Source organism: Trichoderma reesei (genome assembly GCF_000167675.1).
Source record: "Trichoderma reesei QM6a unplaced genomic scaffold TRIREscaffold_5, whole genome shotgun sequence".
In the NCBI taxonomy this organism is placed as follows: domain Eukaryota; kingdom Fungi; phylum Ascomycota; class Sordariomycetes; order Hypocreales; family Hypocreaceae; genus Trichoderma; species Trichoderma reesei.
Window position 1 is genome coordinate 683480 of NW_006711152.1, and position 17362 is coordinate 700841.

Consider the following 17362-nt stretch of genomic DNA (forward strand, 5'->3'; position numbering starts at 1 on the left):
ACCCTCGCCTTGTTCCCGCCGCAGGCCTCTCGCTGGTGCCGGAACGCAAAAAAATCCGTCCTAGGCGAAAAGGGGACCAAGCACCCATCACGACGAACGAAGCGAAGCGAAGACTGCAGCAGCATCATCTCAGACACCGCACCAGCAACCATGTCGTCAACTCAGAGCGTGCAATGCTTCGGCAAGAAGAAGACGGCCACTGCCGTCGCCCACTGCAAGGTTAGTGGAACGAGAGAATCGAGGACGGATTTGGAGGACATGGAGGAACAACATGGGAAAGAAAAAAATTGAAGATCTACACGAAATGCGCATATTGCGGGGGACACGATTTCGACATTGATGAGGAGATTATCGTCAATTTCGGGGATCAAGTCATGAAACTTGGGAGACTTTTGATATGCAGAAATGCTGACGTTTGGTTCTCGTATAGGCTGGCCGTGGTCTCATCAAGGTCAACGGCCGACCTCTGTCTCTGGTCCAGCCTGAGATCCTCCGCTTCAAGGTACGCCACCTGCTACTCCCCTCCGATACGACTCGAAAGCTTCTACGGCCGCCTCCAGTTCATCCCAAGAAGCATATTCTTGTCAAACATGGATGTCAAAAACGATTTGCGGGAACTTCTTTGCGGATGAACTTGGAGACGGCACATGTCACTCGAGGCGATCGAAAGGAACTGCAACAAAGCAAAGCGACATATACTAAGACTCATCTCTCTAGGTTTACGAGCCCCTCCTGGTTGTCGGCCTCGACAAGTTCGCCAACGTCGACATCCGCGTCCGTGTCACCGGTGGTGGTCACACCTCCCAGATCTACGCCATCCGCCAGGCCATCGCCAAGTCCCTCATCGCCTACTACCAGAAGTACGTCGACGAGCACTCCAAGAACCTGCTCAAGCAGGCCCTTGTCCAGTTCGACCGCACCCTGCTGGTCGCTGACAACCGCCGCTGCGAGCCCAAGAAGTTCGGTGGTCCCGGCGCCCGCGCCAGGTACCAGAAGTCTTACCGATAAACGGGGACGCGCAAGACCGAAAGAAGAATGGGCTTTCTTTGGGGCTGCTGCTGGTCGGGGCGTTTTTGGCGCTGCTGGGGAGGAGGAGATGAAGAAGAAGAAGAAGACTGAGGTGGTCGTGATGACGGAGGAGACAGGGAGGATGAAGAAACGGTCGAGAGAAGCATTCCTGCAGCTGTTGTTCCACTGCTTGGCAGCGCTGAGGATGTGGATTTTCACACAAACGAGAAAAGAAAAAAGGGCCGGAGTCGCATGTTTCCCTGGCATGGGGGGATAGGTTTCCCATTGGCATTTCGCATGGCCTTGCTTTGGGGCGGATTGTAACGGGTCTGGCAGGCTAATGAAATCTTCACAACGTTACGAAGCGTGGCAGAGATGGTGCATGTCTGTGAATGTTGCTCTGTACAGCCCATGGCTGCGCGTATCACAACTATCTGCGAGAGAGTTGACGAAGTTGTTTGGAGACTCGAGGCACTAAGCCTTTTGATGTTGGGTATACAGTTCCTCGTCGTGCTGGACAGGCAAGATTTGCTGTCCTCGGAAACGATCGGGTCCCATGAGCCAAATATCCCATGCCATGCCATGTCACTGTCAACGTCAACGTCAACAAGTAGTATGCATCAGCGAGCCCCTTCTCTCTATCTCGAACCGACTTGCGGCGAGATACCCAGCTAGGTACACGACACAGGGAGTCGTCGTTGGGAATCACCTCCTAAGTGAAACAAACACTGCTTCTTCCACGAAGCGGGCCCAAAGTGCCTACAATCGCCTGCCTCCCCTCCATATCAGATCTCAGGTGCTGTGTCATCCGTCTCCGTTTATGCTGAACCATATAATGCCCCCATTGAAGTCAGGTGCTCTCATTGTAGCAGTCCATTTAGCTGCTCTCAATAACGCCATCCATATATCAGAACGGAATAGCTAGCTTCATGAACCTTCCATCACTCCAGGCAACAAAAGAAATCACTCCAACCTCGATTCGCATCCGACGGCACATTGCCTTCCTCAGATCGATAGATGGCAAGTAATACAACCCAAAAAAAGTCTCTCATCAATCAGTTTGCGAAACCCATCTCCTAGAAATCAACAAATGAGTTCGACCATCAGATGACCTGGCACCATCCAGCAAAACCAATGATACTCTCATGCTGTGACACCAAAAATCCATCAACTGAGCCCTTTGCTGGAGAATGAATGTATCGAATGTTGGGATCATCGAGAGCAGAAAGCAGCATCGATCTCGAACTGAACAGCTCACGACATTTCCTAGCGGAGTCTACGACTCTAGATGAGCAGATACATATCAACTCAAACCATATGAAGAGCCTCTCGAGTTGCAAAAGACGTAAATTCGCTTCTGAGACAGACGAATCACACTCCAGAGAACTCAAGTAGCCGGTCCCGAATCCTATCCAGCTATCCTACTCAATGAACTCAACATTCAACGGACAACCAAATCACTTCACAAGAGCATCAACTTCCAGGCAAAGCCACTGGGATAGACATCATACAAAACTAATACATCTGTAATACAAACAAAGCCAACCTTTTTCCTTGCCTATACTCCTGTAAAACAACAGTCATGAACTTTTCCTTTTCCTTAACCATCTACCCAACCGAAACCAATGTACCATCCGTAAGGCTTCAAAACATCAAGCCTGGATAACCAACCTCATACCAGCCTAAAAGAAAAGAAGAACGAGGAAGAGGAAAAAAAAAAAGAAAAATCAAGGGGTATCTGACAAAAGCATGCGTCGTCTCGCCTGCTTCACAACGCTCATCCGCCTGGGCGGCACCATCTTGGAAATGCCCGCGCTGACCCAGTCCTGGGCCACGTCGTACCGACCGCGATGCTCTCTCTCGTCGCTCCGATCCGACTGCATCGTCGTTGCCGTCGTCGAATTGCGCCTCTGCGTGTCCACAGTCTTCTAGTCGTGCCACGACACCAAGTCCCGCTGACGACCGTGCTCGTCGAGCTCGACGACTTCGGGCGCCCACTCGCCGCGCTCGTCCTCGGCCTGCAGCTCGGCCATTTCCACGTCCACCTCCTCGCCGTCCTCCATCATCACCTTGCCCTTGCGGAGGTAGTCGCCGTCCAGCTCCCATCCGAGGCTGACGACTTCCGACTCGATCTTGGCGAAGGCAGTGCCGACGGTGAGCTGTTCCTTTGTGGCTTGGTCGCCAAGGCCCTCGAGGACCTCGTCGAGCCTGCGCTTGTAGATGATGAGGGCGAGCCGCAGCTCGTTGCTGTTGGGCTCGTTGGGGTCCAGGATGGTCTCGTCGAGCCAGCGGGCGCTGTATTCGAGCTGTGCAGCAAGACAATACAGCAGTTTAGCGGCAAGGACCGGGCGGAGCTCCGGCAGCAGGAATGCCTTGAGGACGAGCTTGAGCACCATGTGCCACCACTGCTGGATGCAGGCATGGTTTCCCAGGTGTACTCCAATGATAAAGGCCAACTGAAGCTCTGCAACAACGTCGTCGTCGGACAACGCCTTGTTCCCGTCGTTCATGACGGACATCATGTAGGACGTCGCATCCGTGGCCGCCAGGGTTCGATCAGCACCGACAACATCAGCCGTGTACGTCTTGGCGTTCTGCGGAAAGCTGAACCTGAGCTCCTTTGACTGCAGGTAATGCTTCGGCAGTCTCCTGTCGAGCTCCATCTCTGCGGCCACATGCAAGGCTCCCTGGACGCGGTCCGTGGTGTCGACGTGCCAGCTGGTGATGTGCTGCCCGATGACGCGGACAAGCACGCGTTGGGTGATGCTCCCGGCCAGTCGCTTCCACATCTTGGATTTCCTGTTAAGAGTCGTCTGGGTGAAGCCGTCGCGCTTGTCCAGCTCCGAGTTGATCAACGTCGGGTCGTTGTACGGGACGAGCAGATGGTGGAAAGTGTCGAGGCCTTCCGCCTGGAACCGGGCCTCAGCCCGCGAGGGCTCGGAAATGGTCTCGTGGAACTTGTCCCACTGGAGAACATGGACTTGCTGCGCGCCATAGGCCATGATGAAGAAGCCGGTTCGGACAGCGCCGCTCTCGGGGTGGGTGACCCACAAGAAGTGAGGGCCAGGCGGGATGTCCCTGACGCCTCGGAACTGTCTGGCGGTAAACGACATGGTGTCGCAGCCCACGAGATAGTACTCGGGCAGGTCCAGGACGAGCAGCACGTCTCCTCCCTGTCCGCCCGCCAGCGAATGGGTGATGGTGTCCAGCGTCTCGCACGATCCAGACAGACTGGGTTCTCGGTATCTGATCTCTGGAGGATCATCGCTGAACTGGACACGCCTCTGCCCATCGAGGCTCGTGATGGGTTCCAGCGGCGGCGGGCTGCCAGCCTCCTCCTCTCCTTCGTCGGAGCCCTCGTCAGGCGGCGGCAGCTCGCCAGGCTGGACGAGCTGGAGGGAGCCGTAGGGGTGGGCTCCCAGCACGGCCACGGACTCGTGCGACTTTGTTGAGCGCGCAGAGCTGGTTCTCTTGGGGAGGCCTCTATCCGAGGCCGAGAGATGTTGGGCTGGGGTTGCGTCAGACATGGTTGCGGTTTTGGGTTCAAAGTCTGCTGCCTGTCGATGACGCTGAAGATGGTGAATTTGATGATGAAGGTGGGAGGCGAAAAGAAACAAGCAGAAAGATGCAACAAATGGTGGGATGCTGCTGTGTTTATATAGTGCGAAGCTTGGTTGATACGGGCTAGACGATGCACATCTTCATGGCGGTAGCTTGATGAGGGAATGGTTTAAGGCGACAATGCAAGGCTTGAGTAGTCAATGCGGCTGCTGGGGAGAGACGATGCTTGGGGAAGTTTTGCTTTGTTGAGGCAAGGCAACGATGGTTGAAGGCGCGAGGCTGAGGTTGCAAACGCAGGCGTGAACGTTGTTTGGTGGCGGCCCTGAGGATCCGCTGTATATCCGCCGAGGGCCCAATCAGCGGCAGCGGGAGGAACAGCCTGGAACCGAGATAGTACAAGTAATTGATGCTGCCTCATCGCCTGCTGCATTCTAATGGAGAAATAAAAAGTATATTGACTTGTTAAGACGCTGAGTTTGCATGTCTTGGTATCAGAGCCTGAAGGAGAAATCCATCCATCGTGGGCGTTGAGATACGCGAGGGCCTTCCAAGGCTGCAGACGCTGCTAATCTGCGGTGACAGCAAAGATATTGACCTAAAGGCACGTAAACGAGGCACTACTAGAAGGAACAACTTCAAGAGGGTGTGCAGTCAACAACAACAAACACCAGTTCCTTTTAGTTGCCGCCCTGACAAGCTCGTCCCACGCCCCTCGAGAACAGCTTCACAAATAGGCCCGTTTGACAGATCAGAAAAAGAAGATGAAAAAGAGTTGAAAAGCTTGTCGGAGCACTAGACGGACGGCTCTGCACTATGTACGCCTTGTTTAGCACCGAGGCGGCGGCGGCGGTATCTCTTAAGACTATCTACCTACAGACGAGACAGCGTTTAGTGCTTCGAGGGGGGGTGTCCGTACGTACCTACTATTGATGTAGTAGATTCGACTAAATTAAAGGCACTGAACTCAACGTGCTTTAGCCTCTGGCTAAGCAGGTACATAGGCAGTTTATCTGATCCAGAGCAACGTGCTACAGAGCTTCTAGAAACAGAGGGTGGATGTTGCCGGGGATGGACTCTGGGTTGGGTATCTGTTGGATTGGAGGTGAAACCGACAGAAGTCGATATTCCGGCTTGATACGATGGATGGCTTGCGTGTTGGTTGAGTGAGCGGCGTCGGTGTCTTGACCGCCAACTTCTTTGGCTTGCTATGAAGAGTACAGCATCTGGCTGATCTGCAGATGGAACAAGCATTTGAAGGTATCGCCGTGAGTCAAAAACGACAACTCCCTCTGCTTTTTTCCCACCAGAGCATGTTCGCTTAGCAAGCTACCCTCATGAGTCCCTGATATCGGCACCAACAGCAAAAGTCATGTCATCACCGGCCAGTAATTATCACGAGTACGTCAGCACACAACAGGCCAACCGATCCAGCCCCTTCAAGACTCATTCGAGGGCACTCTCGGCTACAGGTACAGTATCATCAAGTCACGTCACATGGGGGTGTTGGCTGGCTGGGCTTCGGCACGAGTGCCTGTTATGCAACCCCTTTACTCCCAACTGCGAAGCCTTGATGCGGCTGTCTCGGCTGCGTTTCGCTACGCTCAAGAGAAGCTCTCGCTTTAGATCTTGGACAAGTAACTGATGAAGAGGTCAATCTTGTGTCAGTCATAAGCACTCCTGTTCTCGTACCAAACGCAGAACAGAACAGCCCTGAGAAACACGTCGTCCTCCGTATCATCCCGCCCGCCCCCCCCTTGCTCAGCCACCACAACGCAGCACCGACAACCTCAAACCAAGACGAGGATTGCATCACCTCAGTCCTCGAGATGCCCGGAATCGCACTACTACTACATACCAACACCCAACGCATCCACCACTCTCGAATCCTCGCTTCCCCTTGTCCCTCAGAAGCAACACAGTGCAAGGCGCTAGACAAGGGGGGGTCTGCACAGGAAACGACACAGAACACCAGAGCAAAAGGTTCGAACGGTCCGACGAACGATGGGAAACCGGAGAATACATACATACATACAAGTAAGTCCATCATCGGCTACCTTCTAGTTGCCGTTCCGCGCGACAAGGGGGAAGGTCGTGTTTCCACTTGTCCGGGACCGTGCTTTGCCGAAGCCGCTGTCACGTTGATGTTTGGTCGGTGTGCTCGGTTCCCGCAAGCTGCAGGGTGGAGATTGCTGCTTTCGTGGTTGTTCGTTTCTATTCTCGCTTCGTGCAGCAAGACTCTACTACTGCTACCCTGCTTGTGGTGAGGCCATCGTGATGGAGGAGGGATGGGGAGGGACAAGATAGAGGGTGTGTGGGTGTGTGTGTGTGTGTGTTGCGTCCACGATGAGATTGTGGGTAGTATCCGTTGCCACTGGTGTAGTAGATACGATGTTGGAGGCATATTCTATGTCGAATTGTAGCTGTACCTACATAATCGTACATTACCGCTTTGCAAGCAATATGACACCGTCTTTGTGGGCATTGACGGCAGCCATCATCATGCAAGCAGTACCTATCGAAAGCTCTAGAGCACCCTCACCCTCTTTGACAGTGACGCAGCTTACAAGCAGAATCCATCGACATGCAGTCATCTTCGATCAAAGTCGCACGCATTCTGACCGGTTCTCCCTCCCACCCCTGCTCTTCCGTCTTCTTTAGCATCATCATCTTACATTAGTCTATTTGGAAAGGGCGGTAGCATCACTAGCAGTAGTATCTCATCTAGCATCAGGTCGTAGTATCCCGAAAACTCCATACGCCCACTAAATTAAAGCAGAGACCGGGTGCGCGGTCCAACCGTTGAGGAAGCGGGCCAACAAAGCCGTCCAAAACCCGTGCTTGAAAGCACCCGGGCCCGGCCTTGTCTTGACGGACGCTTTGTTTTGGGTGCTGGCCAGGGTAGTAGTACTTGGGGACGACTGTGTGACAATGACTGCAAGCATACGATGAGGATGATAATATCAGCGTGTGCTCTTCCAAAGGCATAGAGGATCCGTCTCTAGGTAATGCATTTCCACCTAATACTATCAACTCCCATGATGCAAGATGGTATCGTCTCTCGCACCTCATTCCCCCTATAACCCCATACACGTGTGCCCATCCAATCTCAACCTTGCAACGGCATGTCATCAACATCACCATCACCAAGACAAAATAACGCTCCCTCTCTGTTAGCTACTAGTTGCATCCATCACCAACGCCGGGCCCTTCGACCGGGTCTCATCCACTTCCCTTCGGCCCCCCCCAGCAGAAAGCAACCCATTTTAGACTCGGACAACCACCCGTATTATGCAACGGACAATCAACTAAACGAACTACCACGCACCGGACACTTTTTTTTTCAATTCCCTTCTACTATACACACTATCCCATGCCTGCATCCGGGAGCCAAACGTTAAAAAATAAAATAAAACTAGGGACCGTCCGTGTGTCCTTGGATAGTGCCAGTACCTTACCTCTCTCTACCTTAGGTAGTTATAGTTGCTCAAACTAAAGGTAGTTTCTGCACACGCCCCCCTCCGCTTTATATTTCGAACTTGCCTTTGACGTACATTAGTTCCCTCTTCCCTTGGAGTTTCTCTAATGCAAGGTGCAAAAGGGAAAAAAAAGTAAAAAAGAAAAAAAAAAAAAAAAGCTATCGCCGGGCGGTTGCCGTTCCCGCAAGCCGTTCCCGCGACGATCTTGCCAGGGGGGGCTCCCAACGTCACCTCATCGCATGCGCCCACGCACTTCTTCCCTCTTACACTCAAACTACCTAGTATCTATAACAAACGATCGCTATGAATGAATCCCGCATCAATTTGAAAATGAAAATATGGTGTCGCACAATAACACAGGCCCCCTTGCAAGGAAATAGAAGCCATTGTCGAATCTTCTAGCGCATCTCTCTCCCTTCCGAACCACCCCTCCAAAGCCTCTCCCCAATACAAGAAAAGAAAAATAAGAAAAAAAAAAAAGAAAAAAAAAAAAGCAGAGACAAAACGGCCGGGACATGCATCTTCCCGTCGTAACACAAAAAAAGTCGGCAGACAAGCATCACTCACACAAAGCAATCATAAATAAAACCCGGACACAAATGTCTCACTCTCGCGTGGCCACCTTCATCATCATCATCATCTTCTTCTTCTTCTTCCTCCCTTCTGCAACTGCAAGATTTCCCCCAAATCTCTTCTCCGAATCTCTCTCCTTCTCCAAAAATGACTTCATCACCCGCTTTTCCCTTCGTTCTGGCCCCATGTGGTGTTACTTACCTGACTTCCCTCCTCCTCCTCATTCTCTTCTTCTTTGAAACCCCCACGTTTCGTATCAGAAAGCCAAGATTTGCTGTACGCCTCCAGTCGAGCAATCGCCATGATACCCGAGCCACTCAGTTCATTCCATCATATAATATAACATGCATGCATGCACCCAAACAAGAGAAATTACCAGAAAAAGAAATCAGACCTACATAAAGTCCTGCAACTAAAAAAATAACACAAAACTGCCCAAAATATACACAACGGCATACTACCTGCTAGTAGATCTGATCTCCTCGAAATCCACACACACACACACACACATGCATTGCATGGATACATCGCCACGCCAAAAAGGTCACACAAAGACGTAAAAAAGTACATGTACCCTCACGCACATACCTACACCACCTCCTCCAATACGCACAACGGGGATCTTCTGCTAGCTGTACATACAACTACCTGGGTACTTTTAGTAACCGTTACTCATACCTAGGTACGCAGGAGGATCGAAAAAAAGAAAAAAAAGAAACCCTTTTCCCCCCCATGTCATGCCGCGTCCCCTCGTCGTGTAACCATCGCACCCGTCACCACCAAACCCCCCCCCATGCTCCGTCACACCATCAACTTGACGGGACCCAGCCGGTCTCTCTCGTCTCCCTTCTACCCTCTTTTCAAACATTTTAATTATTCAAATACTCCAGGTCCCTTAGCTTCTGATCTAGCCTTTCCCACAGAAACACTAGCAGCAGTGCCTTGGCGTGCCCCCCCGATCCCGATTGCATGGCACGCCGGTTTTTAGTCTCGATTCAACGATGCAGGACTAAAACCAAAGCCATGCCATTATCTTGGGTCAAGATGCGCGTAGGGTCTTCGCTGTACGCCGTGGATGTCTGTACCTAAAGACACTTGCATATGTAGTCGTGCATGTAACCCCAAATGTGTACGATACACGCCCTTTCCTTGGTGTTTTGTCAAGCCATCCCCAACATCATCACCAAGCATCAGCATATCACGACCTCGCCATGGACAAAAGAATTCTTTCTCAGCTCTTAACGCACGTATTATACCAGTAATGACTGTTTAGGTGGTTGCTGCTACCGTGTACGACTTCTCTCCCTTTCAACAAGAAGACGCACACAAAAAACATGGAAAGAAATGCGTTACAAAAACGTTACACACAAGTCGTCGCTCTTCGCCGCGATATCTTGAAAGAGACGGGCGTAAATAAAACAGTCCCGTGTTCAGACGGGTGCCTTTTTTTTCTTCCTTTTTTGTTTTTTTTTTCCTCCCTCGTTTTCCTTCCGGTTCATCTTTCATCCAAAGAGTCCTCTTCGTCCCCCTTTGGGTTGCTCAGCCTTTTGCCTCCTAACAAGTCCGCAAAGGGTTACCGCAGGGGCTCAAAGAGGTCCGTTACCCGTTTCCAGCGCTCTGAGCGTTCCCTTCACTTGACAAGTCGTATCGCATTTTTTTTCTTCGCCTTGCGGCAATACAGAAGCAGCTTCTTTTCCTCAGACCAGCTACCGGGAAAATCCAGGTGCTTCACCCGCCGTGGTTTCAGTACTCCGTATCCTCTGCGCCGAACCGCCCCTGAAATTGCATCACGCCATGAAAGAGCCGACCATCCCCGGAGTGCCTCTGCCAATGCAACCCCCCAGTAACCGTGAGACCGTATGCGCTCCCATAGGTGGGAGCGCGAAAGAGCCGAAGAAAATATTGAAAACAGACACAGAAGATAGTTCGAACAGGGTGAAAGGGGAAAGTGTAAGAGAGCACACACACCAAAGAAAAAGAAAAGACAAAACAAGGGGGCGTCAAGTATCACCTCAAAAAGTGTTACAGAATAACACTGGTGCCTCCCTTGATTTAGGGTGCTGGTCAGCAGAGTACCCAAACCACCTGTACGGCGCGCTCCAATCCGGGCGACATCCCAATGAAATATTATTTCCTCCAGAGACCGAATGTTTTCCACTCGAGACCCCGTTTTCCTGCCGTGTGGAAAAGACAAAAGGAAAACCATTATGTCCAACGCGTCAAGAGGAGTGGGCAGTTGCGACCAACAAGGTCCAATGATGTTCCCATCTATAGGCAGGTAGCTTGCCACGGGACATCACGAAGTCGCTTCGGTCCATTAGTGGCTAGGGGGCGGTGCGCCGTTTGCTGCTTGATGTCGAGTCAGTAAGGAGGTCTCTTGGTTCATGATGCAACTTCAGGCCGAGACGTACACTGGCTGTAGAGGTTCTGCTGGCTGGGTTGAGCATAGGGAGAATGCGGCTGGTAGTTCGAGTACATGTGGCTCGTGCCATACTCGGGCATAGGCTGCTGAGCGACGTTGCCAGAGGGCGGCGCCGGATACTGCGTGGGCTGGTATCCTATGGGCGGCAGCTGCACGGCTCTACCGGGGTACCCAGACGTAGGCGCTCCGTCGGCAGCCTGGGGATCACCGCCGCCATTCTGGGCGGCGTTTGCCGCTGCGGCCCTCTGCCGCTCCTCTTCCGCCTTGCGCTGGGCCTCTTCTTCCTTCTTCCTCTGCTTCCATTCTTTGCGAATCTCCTTGAACTCTGTGATGAAAACATCTTGTCAGCCACTTTGCTCCACAGGGCGTATTCCAAACCAAGTTCGTGCCATCGAAACGGACGTTTGCGTGCAGATCGAGGTCAAGCCACGTGACTCGACACCTGAATCTCGATCCCAATGACCTGGAAACCAGGAATGGGATCGCAGCAACGCAGAACAGACGGGGAAGCAAGGGCTTGGGCGGAATTTGGCGGGAAACGGTTAAGCGGGTTTGCCACAATAGAGACCTACCTTCGGGAGTTCGCTTTTGTCCGTGAGACTGCATGGTGACGTGTGCATTGAGATGGTTGAGAGTGCCGTAGGCCTTCTCGCATCCGTTCCAGCCACACTTGTACATGCGCTCAATCTCCTCGTAGCGTCTGCGCGGGCGCTTGTGCTGCTGCGCTCCAGGGATAGGAACAAAAGAGTACACCTATCGGATCAGTGTTAGCAGATGCGCTCCCTGCTGTAGTAGAAAAATAATCTTGGACATCTCGAAAAGGAAAATCGCCGTCTTCAAAAGGTCGCGTAAAATCGCGGAGTCGCGTCATGTTTGACAGTTGCCCCGCTCTCTTGTCTTGACCAAAACACCGGAACATGACTCTTTCTCCGACTGCTGCGCCCTTTTTTTTTTGTTTGTTTTTTGCGTCTTCCTTTCGACCTCTTTGTCTTCGACGACATTTTGGCCTCGGCGATTCCTTTTGCGAGATTCCCACTCGTCACCTAAACGTACCTGATTGGGGCGTTGCTGCGGCGCAGAGGCCGGAGATTGGGCATAAACTGGATGTCCAGGAGTCAAGGGAGGAGCTCCATGCTGGCTGTAACCGGCCCAGTCGGGTCGGGGTTGCGCATACATGCCGCCGCTGGGATGGGAGTAGCCATGAGACATGTCTGGGTTTGGCGCATACGGCGAGTGCTGCCCGTAAGGGTAGGTTGGACTCGGAGCCGCAATAGACGGATCTATAGGCACATCGTTGTCAGAATTGACGGGGTGGGCTTGATGGCTAGGCCCATTGTGCTGGGGCATAGACGGACTGTTCTGTTGTTGCGCCATACCTCCGCTGCTGGCGGTGCTGGAAGGATGGTATGAACGCTGGATTTGCTCCGAAAAGGATCCTGAACGCGCCGAGGGAGGGTAGACGCTGTACTCTGACGTGGGCGTCACAGAGGCTGGGTAGTCTTGTTTCCCGGGGTACTGAGCAGCAGACGCGTGTTCTGCCGACGAGCCTTCAGAATGCTGGTCGCCGAAGCTGCTGGAGTAGGGCGAAGGCAAACCTGACTGCGAGAACTGGGCGGCACCGCGGTCCATAAAAACTCGAGATGCTCGTTGATGGTGGCGATGATGCCGACAAAGATGAGAGAGAGAGAGAGAGAGAGCTTGGCGACTCGAGGTCTTGCTTCTCTTCTTCCGTTGCTTTGCGCGGACTTGCGAGCGAGTGCGTCGATAGCTGTTCGCTGTCGAACGACAGAGAGTTGCAGAGGTGTGAAAGAAGGATCAAGACTTCCCAAAGTCGCGATGTTGGTGGTTCCCGTTGGCTTCTCAGGAACGTGCTACCGAACTCCACACGAGATTGGCGTGTAGTAGAAAAGAGACGGCGTCCAGACGAGACTAGTTTCCAAGCACTCGCGTCCAGATGGTGCAGGGGGGAAAGGGAAGAAATAGTAGTAGTGAGAGGTAGAGTGATGAGCAGGCTGGCCTCTTCCGGGGGGGACAGCTTTTGGTGTCGCGGTGGCGGCGCAAGCAGCAGCGGGCTAGTATATGTAATATCGCCGGCGGCGGCAATAGTAGCGCGGACTGGGGCACCGGTGTATGTATACCGTAGCGACCAGAGTCGCAAGTTGGTGGTTGAAAAACTGCGTCTGTTGATGGAGCAGCTTGGGGAGCGTGATGCGCACTAGTAGCTCCAAGAGGCCCAGGAGTCTTGGACCTTGGAAGCGCGGATCTTGGGCCAGGGATGTCTCGCTTTGCGATCAGGCCAAAGTGTCGAAGGGGGGGGCTAGAGGAGGAACTAGGCCGTCCGGTCGCACAGATTTGGGGACCCCCAAGCTAATATAGCCTTGGAGCAGGCCGGGGATTGCCAGGTCCAAGAGAGTCTAGCGTATGGCCTTGGGCAAGGACCAAAGGGGCGTGTGGTTTCTCTGGGCTTCGCTGGCTCGCGCGGCCGTCTTGTCTCGGTTGTTGAGCCTGATAGACGGACACGGGGCGCGAGGAAAGCTGGCTGGCTTGCTTGGCTGATATGAGGCGCTCACTAGCACGGTAGGCAGTTCTAGAAGGCGAACTCTACCTACTCGGCACACGAGAAAAGACGAGGCGGGGCGCGAGTTGCTTTTCTCGTTCTGGTTCAGGCTGGGGAGGGGAAACTCTCAGGTCAGTTTATGACGGCAGACAGGTTCGCGTAAGGCCAGGTAGTGCGGGACGAAAGAATTTTATACGGGCCAGCACGAGAAGGGAAAGGGAAAGAAGAAGAGAAAAAAATGAATGACGGGATCTGATGGAGAGGGTACGAGTACAAGGCCTTGGTACAGGAGGGTGGGACTCACTGAGGTACTTGCAGCTGCAGCAGACCAGGGTCAAGGTTAGGTATTCTGGAGCTGGAGAGCGACTGCGTCCGACCTGGAGGCTGCGGCCAAAACCCAGCGCTGTGGACGATGCCTGCAGCTGGCGCGAGTACAGGTACTGCACAGTACCAGGACGGCGTCTTGCTAGTAGCACGGAGTACGATCCGAGCGACGAGCGGCGTCTGACCCAGAGACGCTTAGGGGGGGGCGTGTGGCAATCGGGTTATTTCCGCCGTAGTGCGAAAAGGTTGTTGAGCTTGGAGACGAGATTCGGGACTCTGGTGGGCGAGAGGGGGGGCTGCTGCTGCAATTGCGCGTGCCTGTGGCTGACGGTTTGACGCCTCGGAAGCGCGTCTGATGGCAGTCGAATCAATTCGTCAGACTGGGGGAGCCGACGTTTGTTGGAGGAGGGCAGGGTGAGGAGTGCAAGAAGGAGGAGAAATTGAAGGGGAAAAAATTGAGAAAAAAAGATAACACGCTAACGCGGGTTGGCGGGTGACTCTCGGTGCATGTACTCCGTACCTCAGAAAGGTGTGGAAAAGAGGGCAAAAGGCAAAAGGCCAAAACCAGAAAAAGGAAAAAAAAAAATGATGAAAATTGGGTTATGAGAAAAAATAAAAATGATAATCCGAATAAAAAAGAAAAATCACAAGAAGAAAAAAACACGCACATGCGCGCACACAGCGCACACACGAAGTCACAAGAGCGAATGAAAGGCAAAGGAACTGCAAAGCCTCCCTGTCCTTGCAGAAGGCGAGCCGACCAATTGCATCCAAGTCCCCTCCCAGTTAAACAGACCCCAGCCCTCAGCAATGCCTGCCGCGAAACTGAAGCTGTGGCGGGCAGCAGAGAGGCGTTTCTATCGGACACGACAGGTGTGGCAAAGCTGAGCCCTGCAATCAAGCCGGGACTCACGATGCCTTGCCATACCTTGCAATACAAGTACGTGCGGTTCTCTATCACAGTACGGTGCTCGCATGCACGTACATGCAGTGAGTGCATGCACCCTCCACCTTTTCCGGGCACGAGCAAGGAAGGCCTGATGCTCGCTGTCTGCCGCATCACCTCGAATCGCGCTCAGGAAAAAAGCTCGAGTCTTCAGCACGGCTGGCTCCATCCCCCGGTGTGCGACTCGAGTGCCTTTCCTGCCTCGTGCTTCGTACCTGTACGGTCCGAGTTCAAGTACTACTCGTAGACGCGATTCCCAGTTACCGGGGTCCTCGGTGGATGCCCAGATGCTGGCTACTTTGAGTTTGTACAAGTTCGCTCCCAGCAAGCGGGACGAGCTGAAGCCTGGAGATTTGAAGCCAGCCGCACAGGAATTTGACGCCCTCGCACCCATGCCCGCAAGGTGGACGATGCTTCTCCGTACCGTGCCATCACAGTGCCTGTCTCTGGTACATGGCTGAACGCGTAGGCGCGCACGGAGTCGGGAGCAGCCAATGGTACTGCTACTTGCGCGGGCCTCGTGGAGCTGAGAGATCTGCGCCATTCCCCTCCCCTACCTCCCAGTCCAGTCCTCTTACTCTTTTCTTTCTGACGCTCCTCTCTCTCTCTCTCTTCTCCTCCCATCTCTCTTGTAGAGCAATATTAATGGCCAATCAGGTGGCCAGAGCAAGTCCATCCAATAAAGCCCCAGCATTGCCCTAGCCAGGATGTCACCCGTGGAGCATCTGCTGCTTGTCGTGGGGGGTGGGCTGAAGGAGTTGAAGGGTTGAGGCAGGCCCGCACCCAATGTTACGCCGGAGGTAGTGCCAATAAGGGCGAACCGCTTGATTGCCTGACATGGCCGCGTATGTATGCCCGTACAAGAACAGACACAGAAACTCGGAGGCGGCGCACAGTACAGATACAGAACCGACATGGCACGGGCCAGACGCCGCAAACGGCCGTATGCCTGTGTCTGCTGGGCGCCATCCACTCGCGCCCGCCGAGGGAGAGCAAGAGGGAGGGCAGAGGGCAGAAAAGGGCGTCCCAATGCGTCCTGTCGGGGTGGTTTGTGGGCAGAGCAGAGCAGAAGACGACGTTGACGTGAGGTGAAGGTGAAGAAAGAGTCTCAGGCTCACGATCGGGTCAAGACAGACAAGAGACGAACCATCGACCCAAGAGCTGGAGCCAGCCAGCGGCTAAGCAGCCCAGAGCAATGGTTCCAGCGTGGCGCTAGCGAGAATGTCGCACGCGAGCGGCCCACGCTGGTCCGTACGAGTACTCGTACTTGTACCTCCTCCGGGCGCGATATTCTCCGCAGAAACAAAGTCGCTCGTCCCACGCAGCCGCTTTGTGTAACCGTGCTAAAAGGCGCAGGCTCGATAGCCGGGCTATGGAGAATCGAACCTCAGGTGCTAATGTCGGCACAAGGGCATCTACTAAAGCACTGTATGTATGTACGAGCGCGCGGCGGCCGACTCGAGTCGACGGGTGTCATTGCATTGGCGTGGAGGATGGATGTTGTCAACGCCCGAGGTCGATGTTCAGATCGCTGCGAGGCACAGGTATCACCACCCAGTACGCGGAGCAGCAGCAAGAGGCAACGGTTCCCGGTACTCGCCGTTGCACATGTGCCCAGGAGCTTTGCGCAGCAGCCGCGTCGTAGCGGGTACGAGTGCAAGGACAAGGACGGAGTGCTACATGCGGCGTCTGCCTGGCTCCTTCGCCAGGGCGCCCTCCGTACTCCGTCCATCATCGTCATCATCGTCATCGTCATTATCAGAATCCCCCAGCTGCTCATGCCTGCCCAGATTCAAATGCCTGGAGATCAGCTGTGGCCCCCCAGCTTCTGCCCTGGATCGTCCGCTAGCTTCCACAGCGCTACTACTGGCTCGCTGCCTCCATGTCCCTGGCCGTGAACCGCTCTAGTTCTAGACCGTCTCCGGCCTTGTTGTTGAGGCTGGCATTGGCCCTGAGCCGTTTCCTCTCAGTCAGCACCGTCTACGGCGGTCCTGAGTGCTGCCAGGGGCCCCCGCAGTCTCTGCCGCAGCAGGCGACAGTTTTTCTGGTGCAGCGCCAGGGGGGCGGCTGATGGAAGATGCCCTGGGCTGGCGCCGCTAGCAGCAGACGGACGCCATCTGGGAGCTTCCACGGCCTACTTCGCAGCATCAGCACCCTGTTGCTGAGCTGATAATATGACTTCAGTCCATGGCAATTTCATCCATATCATCAGGCCTTTCTGTCACCTTTGCAGATTGCGGCGAGGGGAGTGGATAGACCATATGTACGAGTAATGGTCCCGATGACCGGGTGAGGGATTCGATTCCTGCCTGGTGCTATTACGTAGCGACCGATCAGCACCGTGTCTAGTCGTTCCCTCTGTCGAGACTGGTCGACATGTACGAGTACAGGCAGGCGATGGTACCAGCAAGTATTTGCTATCCGAAGCCTGGCGAAGTGGACAGCTCCGAAAACATTCATCCATCATCATGCAGCTGTGGGCAATCAGATGGCCA

The 17362-nt window shown here is 53.8% G+C and overlaps 3 protein-coding genes across 3 annotated transcripts; 1 reads left to right on the forward strand and 2 right to left on the reverse strand.

The window, feature by feature from the left end:
* The first annotated feature begins 107 nt into the window (after positions 1 to 107).
* TRIREDRAFT_46490 (uncharacterized protein) lies at positions 108 to 1549 on the forward strand. The gene is made up of 3 exons (XM_006963519.1): positions 108 to 219; positions 431 to 502; positions 718 to 1549. Exons 1-3 carry the CDS (start codon positions 151 to 153, stop codon positions 1006 to 1008), a joined length of 432 nt encoding a protein of 143 aa, XP_006963581.1. The 5' UTR covers positions 108 to 150; the 3' UTR covers positions 1009 to 1549.
* Positions 1550 to 2927: 1378 nt separating this feature from the next.
* TRIREDRAFT_46493 (uncharacterized protein) lies at positions 2928 to 4442 on the reverse strand. The gene has a single exon (XM_006963520.1). The coding sequence runs from the start codon at positions 4119 to 4121 to the stop codon at positions 2937 to 2939; it is 1185 nt and encodes a 394-aa protein (XP_006963582.1). The 5' UTR covers positions 4122 to 4442; the 3' UTR covers positions 2928 to 2936.
* Positions 4443 to 10935: 6493 nt separating this feature from the next.
* On the reverse strand, positions 10936 to 12669 carry TRIREDRAFT_58628 (uncharacterized protein; the record flags this gene model as incomplete). The annotated part of the gene is made up of 4 exons (XM_006963800.1): positions 10936 to 10964; positions 11030 to 11365; positions 11613 to 11793; positions 12094 to 12669. 4 exons carry the CDS (start codon positions 12667 to 12669, stop codon positions 10936 to 10938), a joined length of 1122 nt encoding a protein of 373 aa, XP_006963862.1.
* Positions 12670 to 17362: the final 4693 nt, after the last annotated feature.

Coding starts and splice junctions, on each gene's coding strand:
- TRIREDRAFT_46490 (XM_006963519.1), top strand. CDS start 151: ATGTCGTCAACTCAGAGCGTGCAATGCTTCGGCAAGAAGAAGACGGCC. Junction 220..430: donor CTGCCGTCGCCCACTGCAAG/GTTAGTGGAACG, acceptor GTTCTCGTATAG/GCTGGCCGTGGTCTCATCAA. Junction 503..717: donor CTGAGATCCTCCGCTTCAAG/GTACGCCACCTG, acceptor TCATCTCTCTAG/GTTTACGAGCCCCTCCTGGT.
- TRIREDRAFT_46493 (XM_006963520.1), bottom strand. CDS start 4,121: ATGTCGTTTACCGCCAGACAGTTCCGAGGCGTCAGGGACATCCCGCCT.